This window comes from Sabethes cyaneus, chromosome 1 (assembly GCF_943734655.1).
Source record: "Sabethes cyaneus chromosome 1, idSabCyanKW18_F2, whole genome shotgun sequence".
Classification (NCBI taxonomy): Eukaryota; Metazoa; Arthropoda; class Insecta; order Diptera; family Culicidae; genus Sabethes; species Sabethes cyaneus.
In genome coordinates, this window is record NC_071353.1 from 112,188,737 (window position 1) to 112,210,970 (window position 22,234).

The following is a 22,234-nucleotide window of genomic DNA, read 5'->3' on the forward strand; positions in this document are numbered from 1 at the left end:
ACGCTCTATAGAATCCGCTCGAAAATCGTTGAGCTTCAGCTGTTGCTACTTCCCCGGAATAAGGCAACGAAGACATCCAAATTCACTAAGCGAGACGCCAATAAACCGAAGAGTCAACGGATCCTCGTTGCAAGCCGTCTAGAAGTATATCGCCGCCAGCTACAATTGTGACGTTTCAAGGTTGGACACATTCGTGAAAAAGGCTTTGAAGTTAGTTTTCAACAAGAGAAAGCTGGTCCAAACAAAGAACTGGCGCTTCCGATTCCTTCGCCTACCAAACTTGCTAGCGAGAAGCAAGATTACTAAGTCAAAGAAAATCATAACAAAGGCACCGAAAACTCCAAAGCCAAAAAAAGTTGTTGTAACGGACAATGCGGTTCGAAAAAAGCTGCTGCCAAGCAGTAAGGCTTATACAAATTTGAAAAAAAGTTTATGTCACCCCCCCCTTTGAAAATTTTCGGAACGTGAAGGGGCAAAAAAATAAAGTGTCATATTAGTCTGTTGCATTTTTTAGTGACAAGCAGATTTTTTCACAGTTCAATGAGTTTACATCTCTAAATTATCCAATATGTGCAAAGTTATAGTTATCTCGTTAGTTTCGATCAACTTTCTTTCACGAACTAAGCTTTCTGATTCTGCTGCAAGTCACAGGCAACTATTGTGCTTAATCTTTAAGTTCCCGACGTCGAAAATTGGGGTGCCTGCAATCAGACTTTCGGCTTGATTCCATTTTAATTTACCTTGTTTTAAGAGAACTGAAATAGATGGAGGCAACAATCAATTAAACAATATATTAGTGGAATTTGGTACCGCTTTTGACTGAGATATTCCGATTTTTGAATTGCAGTGGGATTATTTTTTCCGTCAAAGGTACTAGATAAGATGAAAATAGAAACACAATTTTTCGGGGCTCAAAATTGGTCGTTTTACTCCGTAATGTCCAAGTAACTACCCTAATTTTGGAGGTAGGGGGCGTAAAACTCAACGATACAGTTTTTACCATTCATCGGATGTATGCAGCATGCTGTATGTCACTGAACTGTTCGAAACTTGAAATTTTCGAAACGGTGTGCATCCTCAATATACAAAGGTAAACACGTAATTGTTGGAGAAGAAGCATCAGCTGAGGAGAGGCCTGATATTCATGACTAAAAGGTTGACCAAGAAACGTGAATAGCTTCAGAGATGTGTTTTCTTAACCCATTAAGCCCCACACTTTTTCCAGCCGAGATAAAAAACTGAAACTTTCAGGAAAGTTCTGTTTTGGATCAACTAAGAAAAAACCGCCGAGATGTATTTTTAATTTTGTCCCTATGCCCCACAACGGTACGCCGAAAAAGTGCAAACGCAAGGACTTACAGGGGGGTTGGGGGGTGGTATGCACTTTTTACATAGCTTTATCATTTCAGAGAGGTGAGAACATTATATTTAAATCCAGAAATAGTGTCAGTGACGCTCCCGCTTTCGCCGGTTTCGCTTTTGCCATCCGAGGGTAAAGTTACTAGTTTGAGTCGAATGAAAATTAGCAAGACCTGTTATGTTTACACCGCTGTAATTTTGTTATATGTAGCATCTGAGCTCTAAGCAAATACAGGACAATTAGATTTTTTCTCAATCTTTCTTTGTTTCTTAGGGTCCAAGTAGATATCTCAAACCTAGCCTTCTCAAGAATTGAGAGAAGGGTGCGTTGCGTTTTCGCAACGCTGGGAGGAAATGGGTTAAAACATATCGATAGCACAGCATAAGCGTTCCAAGTAATAAAGTGGCAGGGACCTAAACTGCCATTTTCACACTATGGTTAGATTACGATACTATGTCGTGATTACCGAGTTCTGAATTAGTAAGTGACACGGATTTCGATTATTTAAAAAACTGCTTCAATTGTTTTGGTCACCGTATTCCTTTGTATTTTCTTTCTAATTGATGTAAATCGGTGAAACTTTTAAACTTTCCTCTACTTTTATTACGTTTCGGCTTACTTTATATCTGTTCAGCCATCATCAGATTTATATAAACAAGCTTATAAAAAAGTGCAACACTTTTGTTGCCCGCTGTTATTCTTTACGGCGACGCTGCTCGTGCCGTGTGTGGTGGTCTTCTCTATATATATATTATTTAAAAAAGCAGGGTAACTAACCGAGTGACACGGAGGTTCAAAACAAAATTCAAATGAAGGTCAGGTTATACGTTTGTGGCTCTCTAAGGTGATCCACATGCCACAGGCACTCCACTATTATCAAACTGGTTCATCTCTATCAGGATGCTTACTTTATGTGCTTGGGACGAAAAATTTCGAAGTTTGAAAGGCTTGAACTAAAATTTAAGTACTGTACAAAATATCGGTATTAAAATTTGAATAATATGGAAAAATAAGCGCTGGTTTCTTCTCTTTTGTTTGGTTATTGAAGGTTTAATGTTATTATTTTTTTCTTGCCCCCCCCTTCAACAATATTTTGAGACCAGGACATAAACTTTTTTTCAAATTTGTATAAGCCTAAATTTCTTCGATTTGTATTATTAACAGCTGGTAGAAAACAATCAGTTCTTTTAAGAACTACTGAATAAGTATATGAAACAGTTGAATTGATTTTGTGAACGGCATCATTTTCGCGCTGTTTGGGTTACAAATAATAATGAGAGTTACGATTTTATCTCCCTGTCCGGATCCGAACGCGGCAAAGGTGGTAAAACTCGGCAGCAGCCAATTATTGTTTGGTGTGGAGTGGAAATTACGCCGACCGTGTTGGATTCGAAACATCGATCTATTATTGTCAATTGCAAGGAAAATTGTCCAATCAATAAGTACGCAATCGCTCATAAAAGTGCTATTTTAGCTTAAATCGTTTCGGTCTCTTCGGCGCACTTATTGCTTGGCAGATAACGAAAAAGTGCGCCGAAGATCGAAACGATTTAATGCAAAATAGCACTTTATGAGCGATATCGCACTTTGGATTGTACAATTTTACTTGCAATTGACAATAAGCTGCTATAATAGAATATTAAATAAGCTAGAAAACTCAAATTTTGGTCGCGGAAGCAGAAGGGTTTAAATTGGTGGGAATAGTGATGTCCGAAATTTTCAATTATTCGATTACCGATTAATCGGTGAGCCTTATCTGCACTAATCGATTAATTGAACTATTCGATTAATTCAACTACTCATGCTGGCATTATTCGATTAAAAATTATTCGAATATTCCTTGTGTTATTCGATTAGTTGAATTAATCGAACGATTAACGGACATCACTAAGCCCATCTGAAGGACGAAAGTTGACAATGGACACTACGAGTCAGAAATTTGAGAATTAGAGATTAACAAACGGACCTTTTCAGGTCCACCATATAAATTAGCTGAAGAGTTGATATTATGAATTTCTCACATGTGAGAACACAATTTTTTAATGCGCAACTTGAGCATCTATATATATGAAATTCATACAAAAATCACCGGCTTTAGCATTGGGAGACGAATTGCGCTACATTCGTAGTCCTACTTCAAGCCTGCGCCCGTGCCACTAGGCATGGACCTTTGTACTTTTTATTCGGTTAAATAAAATCAAATACGAGCATAGAAACTATTTGTTTCAGTTTCCGGCTATGACTCTTTCAGGTACAATTTCTAAGAGCTATATTATGCAATATAAGAACTCAAAAAACTAATACAAAGATTAAACATCTTCGCAAACACTGACCAATGGAATGTATTCGCAGTTTTCGGAATTCTGAACAGACATTTATATATTCCGGATCGTAAGATTCGGGCTCAACTTGTTGGAAATAATGAGGAATTGTCCAACTGAAAATCCCTGGTTCGTGATTGGTTGGAAAAGACGCCATCATAGTTTAACGTAATCTTAGAAAAAAAAAATGACAAAATCTCTCCGTCCCAACAGGTCGAAGATTCTTTACGAAGATCTAAACCTATACCAATTTGATATCTGTGCTTGGGAAGTAAGCCAAAACAAGTGAAAAAATTTCCTCGTTTCAACAAGATTTCTTAACTCCATGAACTAGACCATCTAGATGTCCTTGCTTGGGAAGTACGCTAGAAAGAGTGACAAAGCCCCCTCGTGCCATCAAATTTCTAACGAACGCGAATAAACCTGGGCGAATTTAATATCTGTGTTGGAAAAGTGCGCTACATCTGTAGTGTTCGGCTATAATATAATTCTGTATTGATGCGCATGTTTGCCATTTCATTAGAAGTATAGTGAAAAGATGTGCTGTTGATAAAATGGGATTGAATTGGTAATGTTCCTTTAACATGGGGAACCATTGGTAATAAAAACAATCTTTAATTTCTGTAGGATAGCGGGAAAGCAATAGTTTGTGTTCTTGATTTCCAAATGCACATAGAAATAACTCTGAAACTGAAATCTATTGAGGATTGAACGTATACGATGTTACTACTTTGATAAATGTTTTATGCAACGCATGTAGCATGTATATATGCATGCATGCAGGCTTATTATTTCCTCACTCATTGCGCAAAAAGTGCAACTTTTTTTGTTCAACACAATGAGCAGAACTGCTTGCAGAAATGAGAAATAAATCCACACAATGAGAAACAGACTAAACATAATGAGAAAAACTGACGCGCAGAAAAACTTCCTAATGCGCTCTTTAAATGAGCAACTTTCGGTTTTGCTCCCGGCCCTTCTCGGTAGCTACGGCAGTAAACGTGAAAACAAAACAACCGGTGCGCGTACAGCAACTATAGACTCAGAGGCGTCAAGACAATCAAAAGTCGTTAAATTTTGAATCTTAGCGGAGAATTACCTTTGTTTATAATGGGACTTTCCTGTTGGTGCGCGTCAAGAAGCAAATGCATGGGAATTCCAATGTTGTCATATCTAAATAATATTTTTCGCACGGCAATGACCGCTACTGACAATCGTCGTTTTTTCTCAATGCACTACCCATGTTAAAACTACCCGTAGTTGTCATACGTCAGCGCATCGCATCAACGTATTCAAAGTGTATTAACATTCTCCTCAATGAGTAGCACAGTGTGCGGTTGCTCATACAACTGCGTTCAGCAAGAAAGAGAAAAGTTAAAATGAAACAGAAGCAGAATAAATCGCGTTGAAGACTGAGCACAGTTTGAATTTTTCTCTTCTCTTTTTTTCTTCTGAGGAGGAACCATCCCTGCCTGCATGTATATATATGGTATATTCAATACCATGTATACATGAAGAATCAAATAATTACATGCTTCGTTACATGCTGCTATCACTACAAAGAGACTTACCTAGTCCTGCGTTACCTATGCGGTCGTGTCTTGTACACAACCCCTCTGATTTTTGTGATGATGGTACCGCTTCTCTGCACGCCTGCCTTTCGAATAGCACCTTACAATACATATGGCAATGTTGAATAGCAAATGCGATAGTCCGTCACCTCCTTGTTTCAAATCAGCTAAAGTCACAAACGTGTCCGATGTTTCACCCGCTATTTTGACGCTTGATTTTGAACCATCAACGGTAGCACGTATCAGTCTGGTCAGTTTTGTAGGAAATCCATGCACAAGCATAATTTACCACAACTCATTTCGGTTAACTGAATCGTACGCCGCCTTGAACTCTTTAAACGAATGGTCAGCTTGCATGTCGAACTCCAGGAATTTATCAAAGATTTTTCGCTGGGTGAACATTTGGTCCATCGTGGAGTATCCCTCTTCGGACTGGGATTCGCTAACAAAGCATTTCTACACCGCCCCTGTGTATGAACAAGGATGCAGGAGAGAGTTTTGTATTTAGAACAGAGTTTTGTATCTCCTCGATTAATGCCTCGGTAATTGCTGCATACGATTCGATGGACATTTTTGTAAATAGGGCACACTAAAGTTTTTTTACTGAACACCGCAAGTTTTTACGAAATTAGAACTGCTGAATGTTCGGCTAAAATTTCGATGATGCCAAACGTTACTAAAGGTCCGAAAACGTTGATATTCATCACCGAAATTTTTACCGAACGTTCAGCAGTTCTAATTTCGTCGAAAAATAGCGGTGTTCGGTATGCAATTTTAAGTGTGAGACCTCTCAACCAGTTCGCAGGTAGTTCCTCCTCATTCCATTACCTTTAGTATAACCTGATGAATTGCACAATACAGTCGTTTGCTAACGACTTACAAAAGTTCGGTAGGGAAGCGGTCGTTTTCAGCTGCTTTGCCGGTTTTCTGCTCTCTCACTGCTTTTCTAACCTCGTCCAAAGTTGATGAATCCACAACTTGCCCATCATCCTCAATCACTTTTCATGTTTCCACAGCTTTTCCATCATACAATACATCGAAATGTTGTTTCCAACGCCTCGCCACCTCCGATCTTTCGGTAATCAGGTTCGTTGTCGTTGCACATAACAGGCGTTGGCATGGTCCGGTTGCTGATTCCGTTGATCGTTTTAAAGAAGCTTTTCGTATCGTCCCTCTCGAAGCAAGCTCCGCTTCCGTAAGAACGCGATTCCAGTGCTGAGTTCTGACGTTTCTTACGATGGTGAAGTCTCTTTTCGGCAGCTTTAGCATCTCGGTATCTCACTCCCTCCTGCTCTGGCGTGTCACAGTTGCAGCCAATATGTAACTTCTGACTCGATTCCTCTCATCAGTCGCTCGTTGGCACTCTGCGCCAGACCACTCACTGGAAGTGACTACGATAGTAGTAGCCAACACTTCTCGCGCTGTAGTACTGATTGCGTCGTGGATGTGCCTCCACTATTTGTTCAGGTTCTCTCCTCCTTGTCAGTTGGAGCTCAACTTCCAAATTGAGTGGATGTGTTCGCTTATCACGGAAGTCGTTTACGAGCTTATATTTTTTTCGCTTAAAGTTTCTTTTAATATCTTGGCACCGCCGGGCCAGGAAACGGCGATAGACATTCGAAGATGAGGCGTCGCGAAAATACTTTTCGCATTGAGTATGCAAATGTACCAAAAAAACCGTCTTTCGAAGAACTACACGAGTTTATCGGAACAGTGCTTGGTATGACTCATGAAGAGGTGAAACGAATTCAATGCAGCAGAACTATGGGCTGTGCATTCATTACGGCCAGCGATCTTGCGGTTGCGCAGAGAGTGGTAGAACAACACGACGACAAACACGACATCGAATCCGATGGCAAGTTATATAGACTAAGGCTGAAGATGGAGGACGGTGCTGTAGAGGTAAAGCTTTACGACCTTCCTATAGACATCACTGATACCCAAATAAAAGAATATCTGCGTGAGTACGGCGAAGTGCTTTCGATTTACGAACAGATGTGGGGAGAGAACTATCGCTTCGGTGGATACCCGACTGGAGTTCGAATTGCCAAAATGATAGTGAAACACAACATTCCATCATATATCACGATCGACGGAGAAACAACAAATGTATCTTACTATAACCAGAAACTCACATGTCGTCACTGTGGCGAATTCGTACATTCTGGTATCACATGCATTCAAAACAAAAAGTTGTTGGTCCAAAAATTCTCAGTAGATCCTAATGCGAAAACGTATGCGAACGTGGCACGACAAACGACGAGGCCGAAAATAGTTAAGAGGCAGACAAACACATCGAAACAGTTGAGTGAACCGAAGCAAGCGAATGATTCCCGTATACCTACGGATACAGGCACTCGCCTGAGCCCGTGGTCCTGGCAAACCGTAAGCAAGAATACTTTTAAAACCCCTACACCACTACCCTCGACGTCAGCACAGGCAGGCTTCGGGAGTACTACAAACAAGCAAACAGCCGAACCAGTAGTTCCCAAACAACTTCACGTTTCCGATAATCAACCCTTGGTAGAAAACGAAAGTTTGTCATCCCTCCACAAACTAGACGACATGGAAACAGATGATTCTACATCCTCATCATGCAGCAGACGTACACGACGATCGACCAAGAAGCTACGTACTAATGACGTCGAAAGAATGGTGGGAGACGAAACTCTTTTGTAATGGATCTCTGTAGTTACAACATTGCCTCAATTAATATAAACACAATCACAAACTCGACAAAACTTGACGCGCTGCGTACTTTTCTTAGAACCATGGAATTAGACATTATTTTTCTGCAAGAGATTGAAAATCAGCAACTATCTCTTCCTGGATACACTGTTATTTGCAATGTAGACCACACTAGGAGGGGGACAGCAATAGCCCTCAAAGAATACATACAATTCAGCAACGTCGAAAAGAGTTTAGACAGCCGTTTAATCACACTACGCGTACACAACACCACTCTAGCCTGTGTTTATGCGCCCTCAGGATCTACTGCTCGAGCCGAGAGAGAGCGCTTCTTCAACGAAACAATTGCTTTCTATCTTCGTCACCGAACCGACCATGTGATTCTCGGTGGAGATTTTAATTGTGTAATCCGCCAGTGCGACGCAACGGGATATAATATGAGCCCTTCTCTACAAGCAACTGTAAATCAACTTCAAATGTGTGATGCATGGGAGCAGTTAAAAGCCAGAGACCCTGGCCCTACCTATATAACACATAATTCGTCATCTAGACTCGATCGCTTCTACATCGACCGTGGACTGCGAGAGAAATTGAGAGACATCGGAACGCATGTATGCTCTTTTACCAATCATAAGGCCATTACAATGAGAATCGTTCTTCCATCCCTCGGGCGGCCAAACGGTAGAGGCTTCTGGTCACTTCGTCCCAATATTATAACAGCTGAAAACATTGAAGCGTTCGAAAATCGATGGCAGTACTGGACGCGCCAACGGCGCAATTACCAATCATGGATGCTATGGTGGCAGAGATACGCGAAACCACAAATTCTGAAGTTTTTCCGGTGGAAATCAAAAGCTGCTTTTCTCGAATTCCATAATGAGCATCAGAGACTTTACACACAGCTAGACCAGGCCTATAATATCTACTTCCAACACCCGGAGATGCTGCCTACCATCAACCGCCTAAAAGCCAAAATGCTGGCATTGCAACGTAGATCAACTCAAATGTTCACCCAAATTAACGAAACCTTCGTAGCAGGAGAGCCGCTCTCAACTTTTCAGCTTGGAGAACGTCGAAGGAAAAAGACAACGATAACTTGTCTACTAAACGATCGTGAAGAAATGTTAGAGAGTTCCGAACAAATCGAAGCCCATGTACTCCAATACTTCACCAGCTTATACACTGAGACTACAAACGAAAACCCCGTTGATGAAGCGTTTCAATGTGACAGAGTAATTCCGGAACGAGATGAGGCGAATGAAGCTTGTATGTGTGAAATTACTACTGCCGAAATCTACACTGCTATCAAATTTAGCGCTGCAAAAAAATCTCCCGGACCTGATGGAATTCCGAAAGAGTTTTACCTGCGTTGTTTTAACATTATACATAGAGAACTAAATCTAGTGCTTAACGAAGCACTACAATCAAATTTTCCACCGGAGTTCGTGGATGGAGTGATCGTACTTGTAAAAAAGAAAGGAGGCGACAATACCGTCCGATCGTACAGACCTATCTCTCTGTTGAATTACGACTACAAACTGTTAGCTAGAATTCTGAAAGTGAGACTCGAAAACGTCATGCGAGAGCATAATATAATAAGTAATGTGCAAAAGTGTGCAAATCCCGACGGTAACATCTTCCAAGCAACTCTTGCTCTCAAAGATCGCATAGCGCAGTTAATCAAAAATAAACAAAGAGCAAAGCTCATCTCGTTTGATCTCGAGCAAGCGTTCGATAGAGTTCGTCACTCTTTCCTTTATCGTACGATGCTCGCTCTCGGAATAAATGCTGATTTTGTCCAGCTACTAACACAAATTGCCAATGCATCATCATCACGCCTAATGATCAACGGACACCTATCGGCACCCTTTCGGATCCAACGATCGGTTAGACAAGGGGATCCCATGAGCATGCATCTCTTCGTCCTATACTTACATCCGTTACTCCGAGAACTCGAACGTATAAATGAGAGCGACCTGATCGTAGCCTACGCCGATGATATTACTGTCATCTCATCCTCACCTCAAAAAATCGCCGAAATGAGAGATTTTTTCTCACGATTCGGAGAAATATCTGGAGCAAAAATAAACTGGCAAAAAACTACATCTATAGATGTAGGATTCTCAGATGGTAACCCAATATCCATTCCCTGGCTACAGACGGCAAGCAAAGTGAAAGTCTTAGGTGTCTATTATTGTAACTCCATCAAAGAGATGATCAAAACGAACTGGGATGCTCTCGTTAGTCGTTTTTCTCAACATGCGTGGCTGCAATCACTACGGCTACTCACACTTCACCAGAAGGTAATAGTCGTCAACACATTCATGACGTCCAAAATTTGGTTCCTATCGTCAATCCTGCCTCCTAACAGTGTACACATTGCAAAAATAACCGCCACTATCGGCACGTTTTTGTGGAGCAGAGCCCCTGCTCGGATACCGATTCAGCAGTTAGCACGGGATTACCAGAAAGGTGGCCTTAAATTGCAACTTCCAGCCCTAAAGTGTAAGGCGCTACTTATCAGCAGACATGTTAGAGAAATTAATACGATGCCATACTACAACTCGCTAATATTTCAAGACAATTCGCTGCCTATACCCCCTGATCTCCCGGACGCAAAGATGGTTTTCCAGCAGTTTTCCCAACTACCTGCACGGTTGCAACAATATCCTGTCACCAGCATAATACATCAGCATTACGTTAGCTTAACGGAAAGTCCTAGAATAGAAAGAAAACACCCAAATACTAATTGGATGAGATGCTGGAAAAACGTAGGTATCAAACAGCTTGGGTGTAGAGCTAAAACCCAGCTCTATATGTTTGTGAACGAGAAAATCGAACACCGCAGTCTTTTCACACGCATTGGACGCGCTGATGGAGCAAACTGTGTACACTGTAATGCAACATATGAAACATTGCAACATAAATTTAGTGAATGTCGACGAGTTGTAGCAGCTTGGGATCTTCTACGCCAAAAAATAAATACGTTTTTTCGAGGCTGGCGAAACCTATCCTTCGCGGAGTTGAGCAGGCCACAACTGATAGGTATAGCTCGTCGCGATAAAATCAAAATACTAAAACTATTCAACAATTATATTTCCTATATTAGCCAACATGATGGTGTAATTAATATTTCAAGCTTAGATTTCTTTTTGAACACTGAAGAGTAAAAAACTTTATTATGTAATTAGTTTTACTATATTATTGACCAAATAAACTATACCTTATTTAAAAAAAAAAAAAAAAAAAAAAAAAAAACCTCGTCCAAAGTTGATGAATCCACAACTTGCCCATCATCCTCAATCACTTTTCATGTTTCCACAGCTTTTCCATCATACAATACATCGAAATGTTGTTTCCAACGCCTCGCCACCTCCGATCTTTCGGTAATCAGGTTCGTTGTCGTTGCACATAACAGGCGTTGGCATGGTCCGGTTGCTGATTCCGTTGATCGTTTTAAAGAAGCTTTTCGTATCGTCCCTCTCGAAGCAAGCTCCGCTTCCGTAAGAACGCGATTCCAGTGCTGAGTTCTGACGTTTCTTACGATGGTGAAGTCTCTTTTCGGCAGCTTTAGCATCTCGGTATCTCACTCCCTCCTGCTCTGGCGTGTCACAGTTGCAGCCAATATGTAACTTCTGACTCGATTCCTCTCATCAGTCGCTCGTTGGCACTCTGCGCCAGACCACTCACTGGAAGTGACTACGATAGTAGTAGCCAACACTTCTCGCGCTGTAGTACTGATTGCGTCGTGGATGTGCCTCCACTATTTGTTCAGGTTCTCTCCTCCTTGTTCACCGATCCACTTATCAATCTTTCGAGAGTACTCTGCAGCAACTCCTTCTGCTGATAACCGCTGCATGTTCAGTCGTATCTTCCTCGTTGGTTCCGATTTAAATACGTTGTTCAACCGGGCATGGATCTTGCTTAATACGAGATAGTGGTCCGAGTCGACGATCTGAGAGCAGACCTTTCCATAAGGGTGTTTCCAGGTGTGCCTCCGAATGTTCCATCGTGCAAAATAGGTACTACAGTTAGCCGTTCTTCTGGTTGCAGATTGTTGATTAGCCTCAGGTCATTGTCGTTGGTGGAAGCTTTCTCTACCAATAACGGGACGAAAGAACTCTTCGCGTCCGACCTGTGCATTTGTACTCCCGAGGACTACCTTTATGTCATGTCCTGGGCACTCTCGTCCTTACGAGAAGATCATAGAACTGCTCTTTTACGTCATCGGGTTTGTCGTTCGTCGGTGCGAATACATTTGTCAGGCAACCTTCACCTTTGCCCGCTCCGGATCAGACGCTGTGAAATTACCTACAGACCGCATAGAAACAAGCGCAACAGTGATATAATGAATTATACTTAAAACTTAACTAAACAATAGGTAAACGTTCCTTTTTGAACAGGATTGAGTACAAATGGCTAGGTAAAGAAACAAATACATTAGAGCTGTCAAAAGCGCCGTTTGCAGACGTGTTGCAAGTAACCCTGCCGTTACAAGTACCCCCGGATGTGCTATTTTCGAGGCCGGAGGGGTCTCAGCTGAGTTCACCCCAAGTTCCTGGTCGAACCACTGGGAATCGTGTAGGGGCTGGGCTCTCACGGCCTCTTTCAGACTAGCTCCACTGTGAGGAGCACGAAGGCTCTCAGAGTCGGCTCCGGGTCTACTTTTCTGGATCAAATCAAATCAAAAGTCCTAAGTTGCACTTTAACAAACATTTTTTTAACCTAACTCTTTTTTTTCCACTCTACTTACGATGTTGTTCGGTTTTGATTGCTGCTACCGGTGCTGTAGGTCGGCCGATTTTATATTTACAACAATGCATAATTTACTTCAAAACGCTCACAAAACCTAAGCCTATAAATTATTTGTAAACAAAATTCATCCCGAACTCTAGTCTGCTGCACATTCAATTTACTCCTGATCTACATGGGTGTTATAGGATAAAAAGTGCGAAACGGTGACAGATGACGGCAGTTTAAAAAGTATGATATTTACTATGAAAATAGAAATTTGCTTGAATAAGAAAATTTTAATTTTACTCTGGAAATTTTATTTACCGAATCGCGGATTGTAAATTCCTCGAAAAATTGACGCCACAGATAATCGGATTGGCCTGTATTACTACTTTTAGATCCGTTGAATTACGACTTCTTAGATTGAATAAAAAAAAAAAATTACGACTTCTAAGCATTCCCGCGTTCAGTACCCTCTATCTGCTAAGCAGATGTTTGTCTTACTGTCCTCGATTTTGCCATACATAAGATGACTGGGGACGGTTGTATTATTGTTTACTTGTTTTTCAATTTGCAATTTTTTGCATAATGGACTTTAATCATCGTATGGTATGCGCCGGCTAGAAAGTGATTTATGATTCACAGAAGGTAAAGTGAAATTATAACGAGGTCGTTGTGAGCTGTAAAAGTACTTTCTTATGATTATTTTTTTCTATTGCGTTTTCGTCAACTTTTTTCTATTCGAAACAAATAATGGATTACGATGCTTTGCGATCAGTGCAGTGAGCCGTATCAAATCATTTGGGAGTGCTTTAGTGGGTATTTAAATTGAAACGGTTATGTCAAGTGTGCAAATATTAATTTCTGAAAATTCTTCTTGGGAAAAAATTATAGCAAACGTATAGCATTTTGTAAGCTTTACCATTACTTAACATAGCTTTTCTAGAACGGTAGAGCCGGGCTGGTTCGCACTGTGCCAAACATTCGTCTATCACTGTCTACACTCAGTTGCGGACTGTCACTCGAATGTTATCTTCGGGTCCTGGGCGAAGTCGCAATTTGTTTCATCAAGTTTAGCACTAATATATATGTTTAACAGTAGATCGTAAGCACACATTTCTAATTATCGCAGTATCCACCGCATGTACGAAGAATCACTTCACTTTTTATCGATTTACCATCGATGACAGTTTCCCTTTGTGTTGCCAGATATGCCCATGACGAGTTACCGTAACAAGTGAGGCGCGTCGACCAAGGGGTCGTCACTCGTCACAGACAGCTTGGGTCATTCATGACTTCTGTGGCCTATACTGTTGGGTGTCAGATGTACACAAACAGTGTTGAGTAAATTGAAAAATGTCGAAACAAGAAAATAATCGGTCAGCCGTCGTCGTTTTATTGCGTGCCGGAGCAAGCGTAAGGGAGATAGATAGTTCGCTCGGTAAAAGTGTCGGAAAGAGCTGTGTACTTTCATAAAGAAGGTTTGGGAAAGCCTATCCGGAAGGCAGACGAGTGCCGTTCCATTACCGCTGAACGGAACAGAGCCAAAAAAGCGGAAAGATTGATTACATGAATCCAGCTGGGTCAATGATGTCCATGACTCGGGAATTTGTAGGATTATTGATGCTTAGACTGCAAACTGTCCGTTATTCACGCGGACAGTCTGTCGTGACGTACCCTGGTGGAATGAATCGCTCAGCAACCTTCGTCGGGAGGCTATGCGTTTATCCAACAGGGCTAAGATCACGTCTAATTGGGAGGCCTACAGGGCATCTCCCACCAAATACAACGCAGAGCTTCGCAAAGCCAAAAGAAAGTCCAGAGTCAAGTCTTGCGAAAGCATCCAGACTCTGCCTGTGGCGGCGCGACTCCAAAAAGCATTAGCCAAAAACCATGATAATGGCCTAGAGCAATTGAAAAACGAAGATGGCTGTCTCACTGTTACTACTAGGGAAACGTTGGAGATTCTAATGAACACACACTTCCCTGGTTCGACAGTGTCCACTGGAAGCGACGTCGGCGCGCAACAGCAAGTTGAGTCGTCGCGCAATGTGTCAAGCGACTCGGTTCTACTTGCGCGCCGTCTGTATACGGAGGCTTCAATCAATTGGGCACTCGGATCCTTTGAACCAATGAAGACTCCGGGCCCGGATGGAATACTTCCCATCTTCTTACAAAGAGCGGACGAGATTATAATGTCCGAGCTTGTCAACCTCTTTCGTGCCAGCTTTACGTTGGGACATGTCCCGGCAAGCTGGCGGAAGGTCAGGGTGGTGTTCATACCTAAGGCAGGCAAAAAAAAAATAAAACTATACCAAAAGCTTTCAGACCAGTTAGTTTGACATCAACGCTTCTCAAGTTGATGGAAAAAATCTCTCCTCTCCTCTCCTCTCCTTTACATGGCAATCAACATGCTAATCAATGCGGTAAATCTACGGAAACCGCACTTCACTGCCTAGTGACGCCAATTGAGAAGTCGTTTCAAAGGCATTTTGTGCTTTTCTTGACATTGAAGGTGTCTTCGATAACACGTCTTTCGCCTTCATTGACACGGCTCTCCTTAATAAAGGAACTGAACAGCCGACAATGAGCTGGATTGAAGCAATGCAGTCAAGCAGGGAAATCACAGCCTCATTGTGAGATACGTCGATCACAATCTTAGCGATCAAAGGATGTCCTCAAGGAGGAGTTCTCTCCCCCTTGCTTTGGTCACTGGTGGTCGACGCACTTTTGCACAAGCTATCATAGCAAGGCTATGAGGTCATTGCGTACGCCTACGACGCGGTACTCATTGTCAGAGGTAAATTTGACTCAGTGCTGTTCAGTCGTATGCAAGGAGCTCTAAACTCCACTATCTCAAGGTGCCTACGAGAGGGGCTTAATATAAACCCCTCCAAAACAGTCGTGATTCCATTTACTAGGCGTAGGAGACATACTCTTACTCCCCCTACACTGAATGGAATCAGACTAAGCTTCAGCAATGAAGTTAAACATCCGGGTATTATTCTGGATCATAAACTGAACTGGATCGCTCACCTAGACTTTGCTGTCAAGAAAGCAACAACAGCCATCTGGGCATGCAATTCACTGTTTGGCAAAACCTGGGGACTAAGACCTCAACTAGCCCTTTGGTCATATACTACTATTGCACGGCCTACCCGAGCAAAGTTTTAGAGCAAATTGAAAACAAAATTTGATATCTTGATGTAACGGATTTTGAATACTCGGTGTGATTTCATTTTGGTCGACTTAGCGGTTAAAATATCAAAATTGAATGCAAAAATTCCACGCCGTGAAATTAAATTGAATACTACTTTTGCTATCAAAAATATCAATCGAAATACTAATCTTGCTGTTACATAATATTAATAGGAAAGCAGAATTAGTTGTCATTTTACTATCACATCATCATCATTTTGCTATCATCACATAGTTTGAAACAACCATTTCACTAGAAAAAAAATTATGTGAAAATAGATTAATTTAAATAATGAAGGTTTATTTACATCATAAATAGAATCTGTCATCTGATAGTGTCAACACATTTTCTTTCAATAGAAATGAAAACAAAATGATAGCAGAGTCTGATACATCATAAGTGCCATTTCAAGCTGATAACAAGACATGTTTTCTAGATGATATCAACAGCAAAATATGTAATAATTTTGATATACTTTTGTTGTCAATCCTTGCTCGGGTAGGCTAACTTAAGCCGCTCTTGTATGGTGGCCAAAGGTAATCGAGGTGACAGCGCAGGCCAAGCTAAACAAAGTTCAACGCCTGGCATGTTTGTCAGTGACCAGCGCCATGCGCACTACACCAACTGCAGCCATGGAGGCAATGTTATACTTGCTACCTTTACATCTTCATGTGAAGAAGGAAGCCGAACTCGGTGCACTAAGGCTGCAGAGGTGTCATAACATACTTGAGGGGGATTAAATTGGTCACCTTCGCGTACTAAGGGAGTTCAAACTATCGCCCCTAGTAACGACGATCTCTGACTGGATGGAGGCACGGCCCAACATGGATGTTCCGTACAGTGTAATTGTTACTGATCGCCCTGTATGGAGTTCTTCCATCCGGTACCATCTGCTTCTTTACAGATGGATCAAAAACTGGGACTTGCACAGGTTCTGGAGACTACGGAAGCTCTTCCACTGGGCAAATGGCCCACCGTGTTCCAAGCGGAAGTATATGCAATATGCATCTGCGCCACGATATGTCTAAAACGAAAGTATTGGTATGTTAAAATCGGAATCTTCACGGACAGCGAGGCTGCACTACTGGCTCTCAAGTCCATCAAATGTGTATCCAAATTAGTTTGGGAGTGCAGCACAACCTTGAGGGAGCTCTCTCGCCAGAACAAAGTTTCATTATTCTGGGTGCTTGGGCACTGCGGAATCGAGGGCAATGAGCTTGCCGACAGCTTAGCGAGACAAGGGCACCTCCATATCTGCTGTCAAAAGCGAATTACTGACCTGGAAAAAGCTAGAAATAGCATCCAGTTGGTATAAAGCGTAGGGCTGTAGACAAGCTAAACAGTTTATCTACCCAGACCCTGCAGTAGTTAACAAACTACTTACCTTAACGCGTAGGGAACTGCGCACAATCACGGGACTCCTTACCGGACATTGTCCCACTCTTTACTATTTAAAGAGAATTGGCAAGGTCTTAACCAACATTTGCCGCTTTTGCAATTTAGAACTTGAAAGTTCAGCGCACTTGCTCTGCTCCTGTGGAGCTCTTGCGTCTTCCAGGTTCAACTTCTTCGGAAGCTACCTATTAACTCCATATTCAGTATGGAAATTTCATCCCAAGAAAGTAGTTGGTTTTATTAACCATGTAATACCTAATTGGGGCACAGTCTTACAACCCAGCTCAACTCCATCAATGGGTATAAGCAATCCGTAATCTTCGTGACTGTCGCAGTGGCATTTTTGAAACCAGTCGTCGAGAGGGATACCAATAGGACGCCTCACACCACGCTTAGGTCGCACAAAGCTAAGATCCTCGAGGTGATGACGTCTATGGATCGAAGCGTAATAAAACGTGCATGCGGCAGTTTCCGGAAGCGTCTATCAACAGTCATTGAAAAAGGCAATTTTCTTTTACTGCATTTACTGCAAAAATTCATCACACACCCTGTAGATCTTGAAATGAAAAAATCAGTGCTTTAGTAAGCATTCCACGTTAGTAGAACTGATTATCCATGCCTCCTTGTGAATTTGATTATCAGCCTGCCAATCTCCCCCTGAATTTTGTGCGGATCGGAACTGGTGTTTGATCATAGGGATTACCTACGAATCGCCGAAACACAGATGGCCGAATGTCGAATGTCCTATTCGGCTGAAAATGTTCGCGACCTTCAACCTGAAAAATGCATAATTTCAATTTTATTTCCTTTTGTGATAGTTCGGCCACTCGATTTTCGGCTACTTATTATTTGACCATTTGTGTTCGGCCATTTGATACCAGTCCGATCATAGAATACCGGCTACTTAGGCTAGTACAAGCTGCACTCGGAAAAGGGCAGATACACAAAAACGGTCACCAAAAATTAATTTCAAGTCGGATTTTCATCAAATTTTCAGGAAATAAACTACAACATTATGGTTAGTTTTCTACTTCTCTGCTTTATTGGACCTCATAAGGTTTTGGGTAATAGTGGGATCAACTTTTTTGATACTTGTACTCATTAAAGGGTGTCCCACATCAAATTGCACCACAGCACAAAGGCTGTAGAAAATTACCCATTGGGTATTTTCTCTTGAAAATTTTGGGTAGAAGTAGTTTAGAGTGTATTGTTTACAGTGTATTTTTACCGCGGTCAATTTTTCGAAAATTGCAAAAAATGGCGTCACCCGAAAAACAACGTTGCGAATTTATTTTGCGCAAGCACCTGGAAAATCCTCGACTCTCTCATCATGGATGATGGGACTTACGTCAAGGAGGACTCCCGGCAGCTTCCGGGGCTACTGTACTTGACCGCCCAGCACAAGTTTGATAATCCGGAGGAAGTAAGGATGCAGAAACTTTCACAATTTTCCAAGAAATACATGATTTGGCAAGCGATCTGCTCATATGGTAAACAGAGTGTTCCGTTCGTGACTACCGGGCCTGTAAACGAGCAGATCTACCTCAAGGGGTCTACGATCTTCTGGGCGCATCTAACTTCGTGCCACTATTCAAAGGATGTCCTGGAGTGGTACAACGGGGTTACTTTCGTACCCTAGGACATGAACGCTCCCAATGCACCGAAACTAAGGTCCATCGAAATACACTGGGCTATTTTGTAGCAGGCACTACGGAAGCATCCCAAGCAGGACAAATCTGAGGCAGACATGAAGAAAAAATGGGTTTCCGTACAGAAGAAGTTGCAGCCAGACGTTGTACATAACTTTTTGAGAGGAGTTAAGCCTAAGGTGCGAGCATCGGTTATGATATTCAAGTTTATTGAAATGAATATGCCAAAAGCTTACTAATGGGTTATATTTTATTGTCTGAAAGTTCGAAAAGGATCGGTCAATTAGGTAATTTTCTACAGCGTTTCTTCGGTGATGCAATTAGTTACGTGTTAGTTACGAAGTGTGCCGTTCATGATGGACTAAAACTTCTCAATCAGGTGAAGTTACGGCAAGTTCGGTGGGTGACATCTTTGGATATTAAAAAACATTATCAAATTACAGAAAACTTTTTTATTACTATGAAATATCTCTCGTATTGCAGAGTCGTATCTAGCACACTGTAGGCTAATTGTGAAGACCGAGTATGAGTTTCCCGTTGCATTCAGCAATATCTTTGGTGTATCCAGGGTTGATTTGCTCTTTTTACTTCTTTTTTGCTCTTTTGACTACAGCACCTCAGCCAAACAGAATTCGAAAAAGTGATTTAGAGGACAAGTGTAGAGTTACTTATTATCTACAGTATTATTGAAGGAAGTACAGTTTAATCTTTTGTATTTATAGCATTACAGAGCTGCAAAGCCATTGGTAGCAAAAAGAGTGCTCTTTTGGCTACCAGCGGGGTATAAGCCCCATAGCGCCATAAATATAAAAGATAAAACTATACTTTCTTCAACAATATTGTAGATAATAATCAACTCTACAATTGGCCTATGCATCACTGTTTCGAATTTTGTTTGACTGGGACGCTGTAGACAAATGAGCAAAAATAAAGTAAAAAGAGCACATCAAGCCTGGGTGTATCACAGGATAGCAATCTTGAACCACTAATCTTTTCTCTTTTTGTAAATGAACTGTAAGCTCCCCTGTTACCTCACTGTCGGTCGGATTTTAATATGATAAGAACCGACTCCGACTGCATTGAACTTCAACGTCCAGTGGACAGATTTGCGATTGTTGCTTGAGACGATTGTTGCATCGAAGTGCTTTGACATCTCCTATCACAGATTCACTGGTATTGGTCTATTTTGGAATTCGGTGCTGTTGTCTAGTGTCCTTATCATCGAATTTGGATCGCAAGAATCTAAGCAGTATAGAAAAGACTCTTACGTTATGTTCTGCGCAGTCTTCCAAGGCATGATCCCAGAAACCTACCGCCATATGAGGAATGCCACTTGCTTAATGTGGAGACTTGAAAGGAGACGTTTCAAATGCCCAAGCTACGTTCGCTGCAAAAATAATTTTGAGCGATATTCACCTTTATTCTTGTTTACGGCCGTATCCTGCATTCGCACGAATAGTTTGTTTCGAACGAATCGGGAAGCACTATTCTCATATTCGAATGAGAAAAAGGAAGGGGCGTTCGAACGTTCGAATTGATTCGAACGAAAACAAGAATACGAATCGGCTCAACTTTCGAACGAATATCATTCGAACGAAAACAAGAATAAGGGTGATTAACTGCTCTGCGCTATCCTGAGTCAACTAAACTTGTATGCTTCCGAAAGACACCTGTTTAATTTCATACATAAAGATCAACAGGAATCCAATGATTTTACTGATTTTACAAAATAAATAAATGTAAAAAAAAACAAATATTTTCTCTAAGCGGTGAATAGATTTCTTTATTCTCGAGTTTTACTATATAATAATGATAAATCTGACGCGCGTCTTTTTTGCAAAACGGTAACAATGAAATTATGCACTAAACAGTCATTAAAACTCGTAGGATCAATTCTGCATTGTCAAAAATTTGCTGGCGGTTGTTAAAATTTGCCCTTAAAAGTACCACTGCATTTAATTATATTTCCGTTTTGTTTTCCATTCGCAGATTCGCTCTGCTATACATCCTGCTTTGCTCGCTGGTGTGGTTGCTGTACTTCCTGTTCGACGGTGGACCAACGCGCTATTCCCTGCTAACGATCGCGATCGGTCTAATTCTCGTGTTCGGCCTAGTCGGCATGTGGCTGACGCACACCGATATCTATCGAGCCTATACCAATGCCATTAGCTTGTGCTGTGCGATTTTGCTCTGCATGTTTTCGCTGTTTCTGCTGCTGTTTACGGGCGACGCACTCAGTCCGCTGGGACATTTCTCGATTTGTATCGAAATAGTGATGCTGATCTACACGATAATTCCGCTGCCCCTATGGATGTGCTGCAGCATCACCGCAGTATACTCAGTGTGTTTTGAAGTGCTATCATACTTTCATCAGACGCATTATAATCAACCATCCGATGTCGAAACGTTGGACTCAAAAAACCTTGTGTACAAAATTGTAGCAATTCGGGTGTTGCTTCAACTCTGTGTGCACCTGCTTGGAGTACACATCCTCATTATGACGATAGTCCGAATGAGAGGCACGTTTATGAAGGTGGGACAGAACCTGCTCGTGCGGCGACAGCTGGAGATGGAGAAGCAGTTGAAAGAGAAGATGATTCATTCGATGATGCCTCCGAAGGTGGCCGACCTGCTGCTGAAGGAGAGTGGGAGTGTCGTTAAAGGCATGAGCTTCGATCAATGCGCGCCACCTCCGAAACGCTCAACACCTCCGGATCTGAAGAGCTTATTTCGACCTTTCCACATGAATAGCATGGAGAATGTAAGCATTCTTTTTGCCGACATTGTAGGGTTTACTAGGATGTCCTCCAACAAGACGGCCGAACAGTTGGTGGAGATATTGAATGATTTGTTCGAGCGTTTCGATGATTTGTGCATGATCAACGGGTGCGAGAAAATCTCCACGCTAGGAGATTGCTACTACTGTGTTTCGGGTTGTCCGGAACCAAGGCCGGATCACGCCATATGCTGCGTGGATATGGGCCTGGGAATGATCCAGTCGATACGAGTGTTCGATGCCCAGCGGCATGACGGTGTAAAGATGCGAGTTGGAGTTCACACGGGAACGGTGCTTTGTGGAATCGTTGGAACCAAACGGGTAAAGTTTGATGTGTGGAGTAACGATGTGACATTAGCAAACAAGTGAGTACTCAAAGTATTCCATAAATGACCAGTAGGATCAATATCGTATTTTTTAGGATGGAATCCAGCGGCCGTCCCGATCAGGTACACGTTTCAGAGGAAACCTGTAGTTTTCTAGGCGACTCCTACATTATCGAAGAGGGCGACGAAGTTGACGGTTAAAATCTCGTACCACT

General features: G+C 41.8%; 1 protein-coding gene across 4 annotated transcripts in view; it reads left to right on the top strand.

Moving 5' to 3' along the window:
• The window catches only part of LOC128733152 (adenylate cyclase type 9), an 81,501-nt gene that overhangs the window by 51,102 nt on the left and 8,165 nt on the right, over nucleotides 1-22,234 (top strand). For all 4 annotated transcript variants that reach the window (XM_053826788.1, XM_053826789.1, XM_053826791.1 and 1 more), the window contains 2 exons: nucleotides 20,907-22,058; nucleotides 22,115-22,215. In XM_053826788.1, coding sequence (XP_053682763.1) covers nucleotides 20,907-22,058; nucleotides 22,115-22,215 — 1,253 coding nt within the window. The remainder of the gene's footprint in view (nucleotides 1-20,906; nucleotides 22,059-22,114; nucleotides 22,216-22,234) is intronic.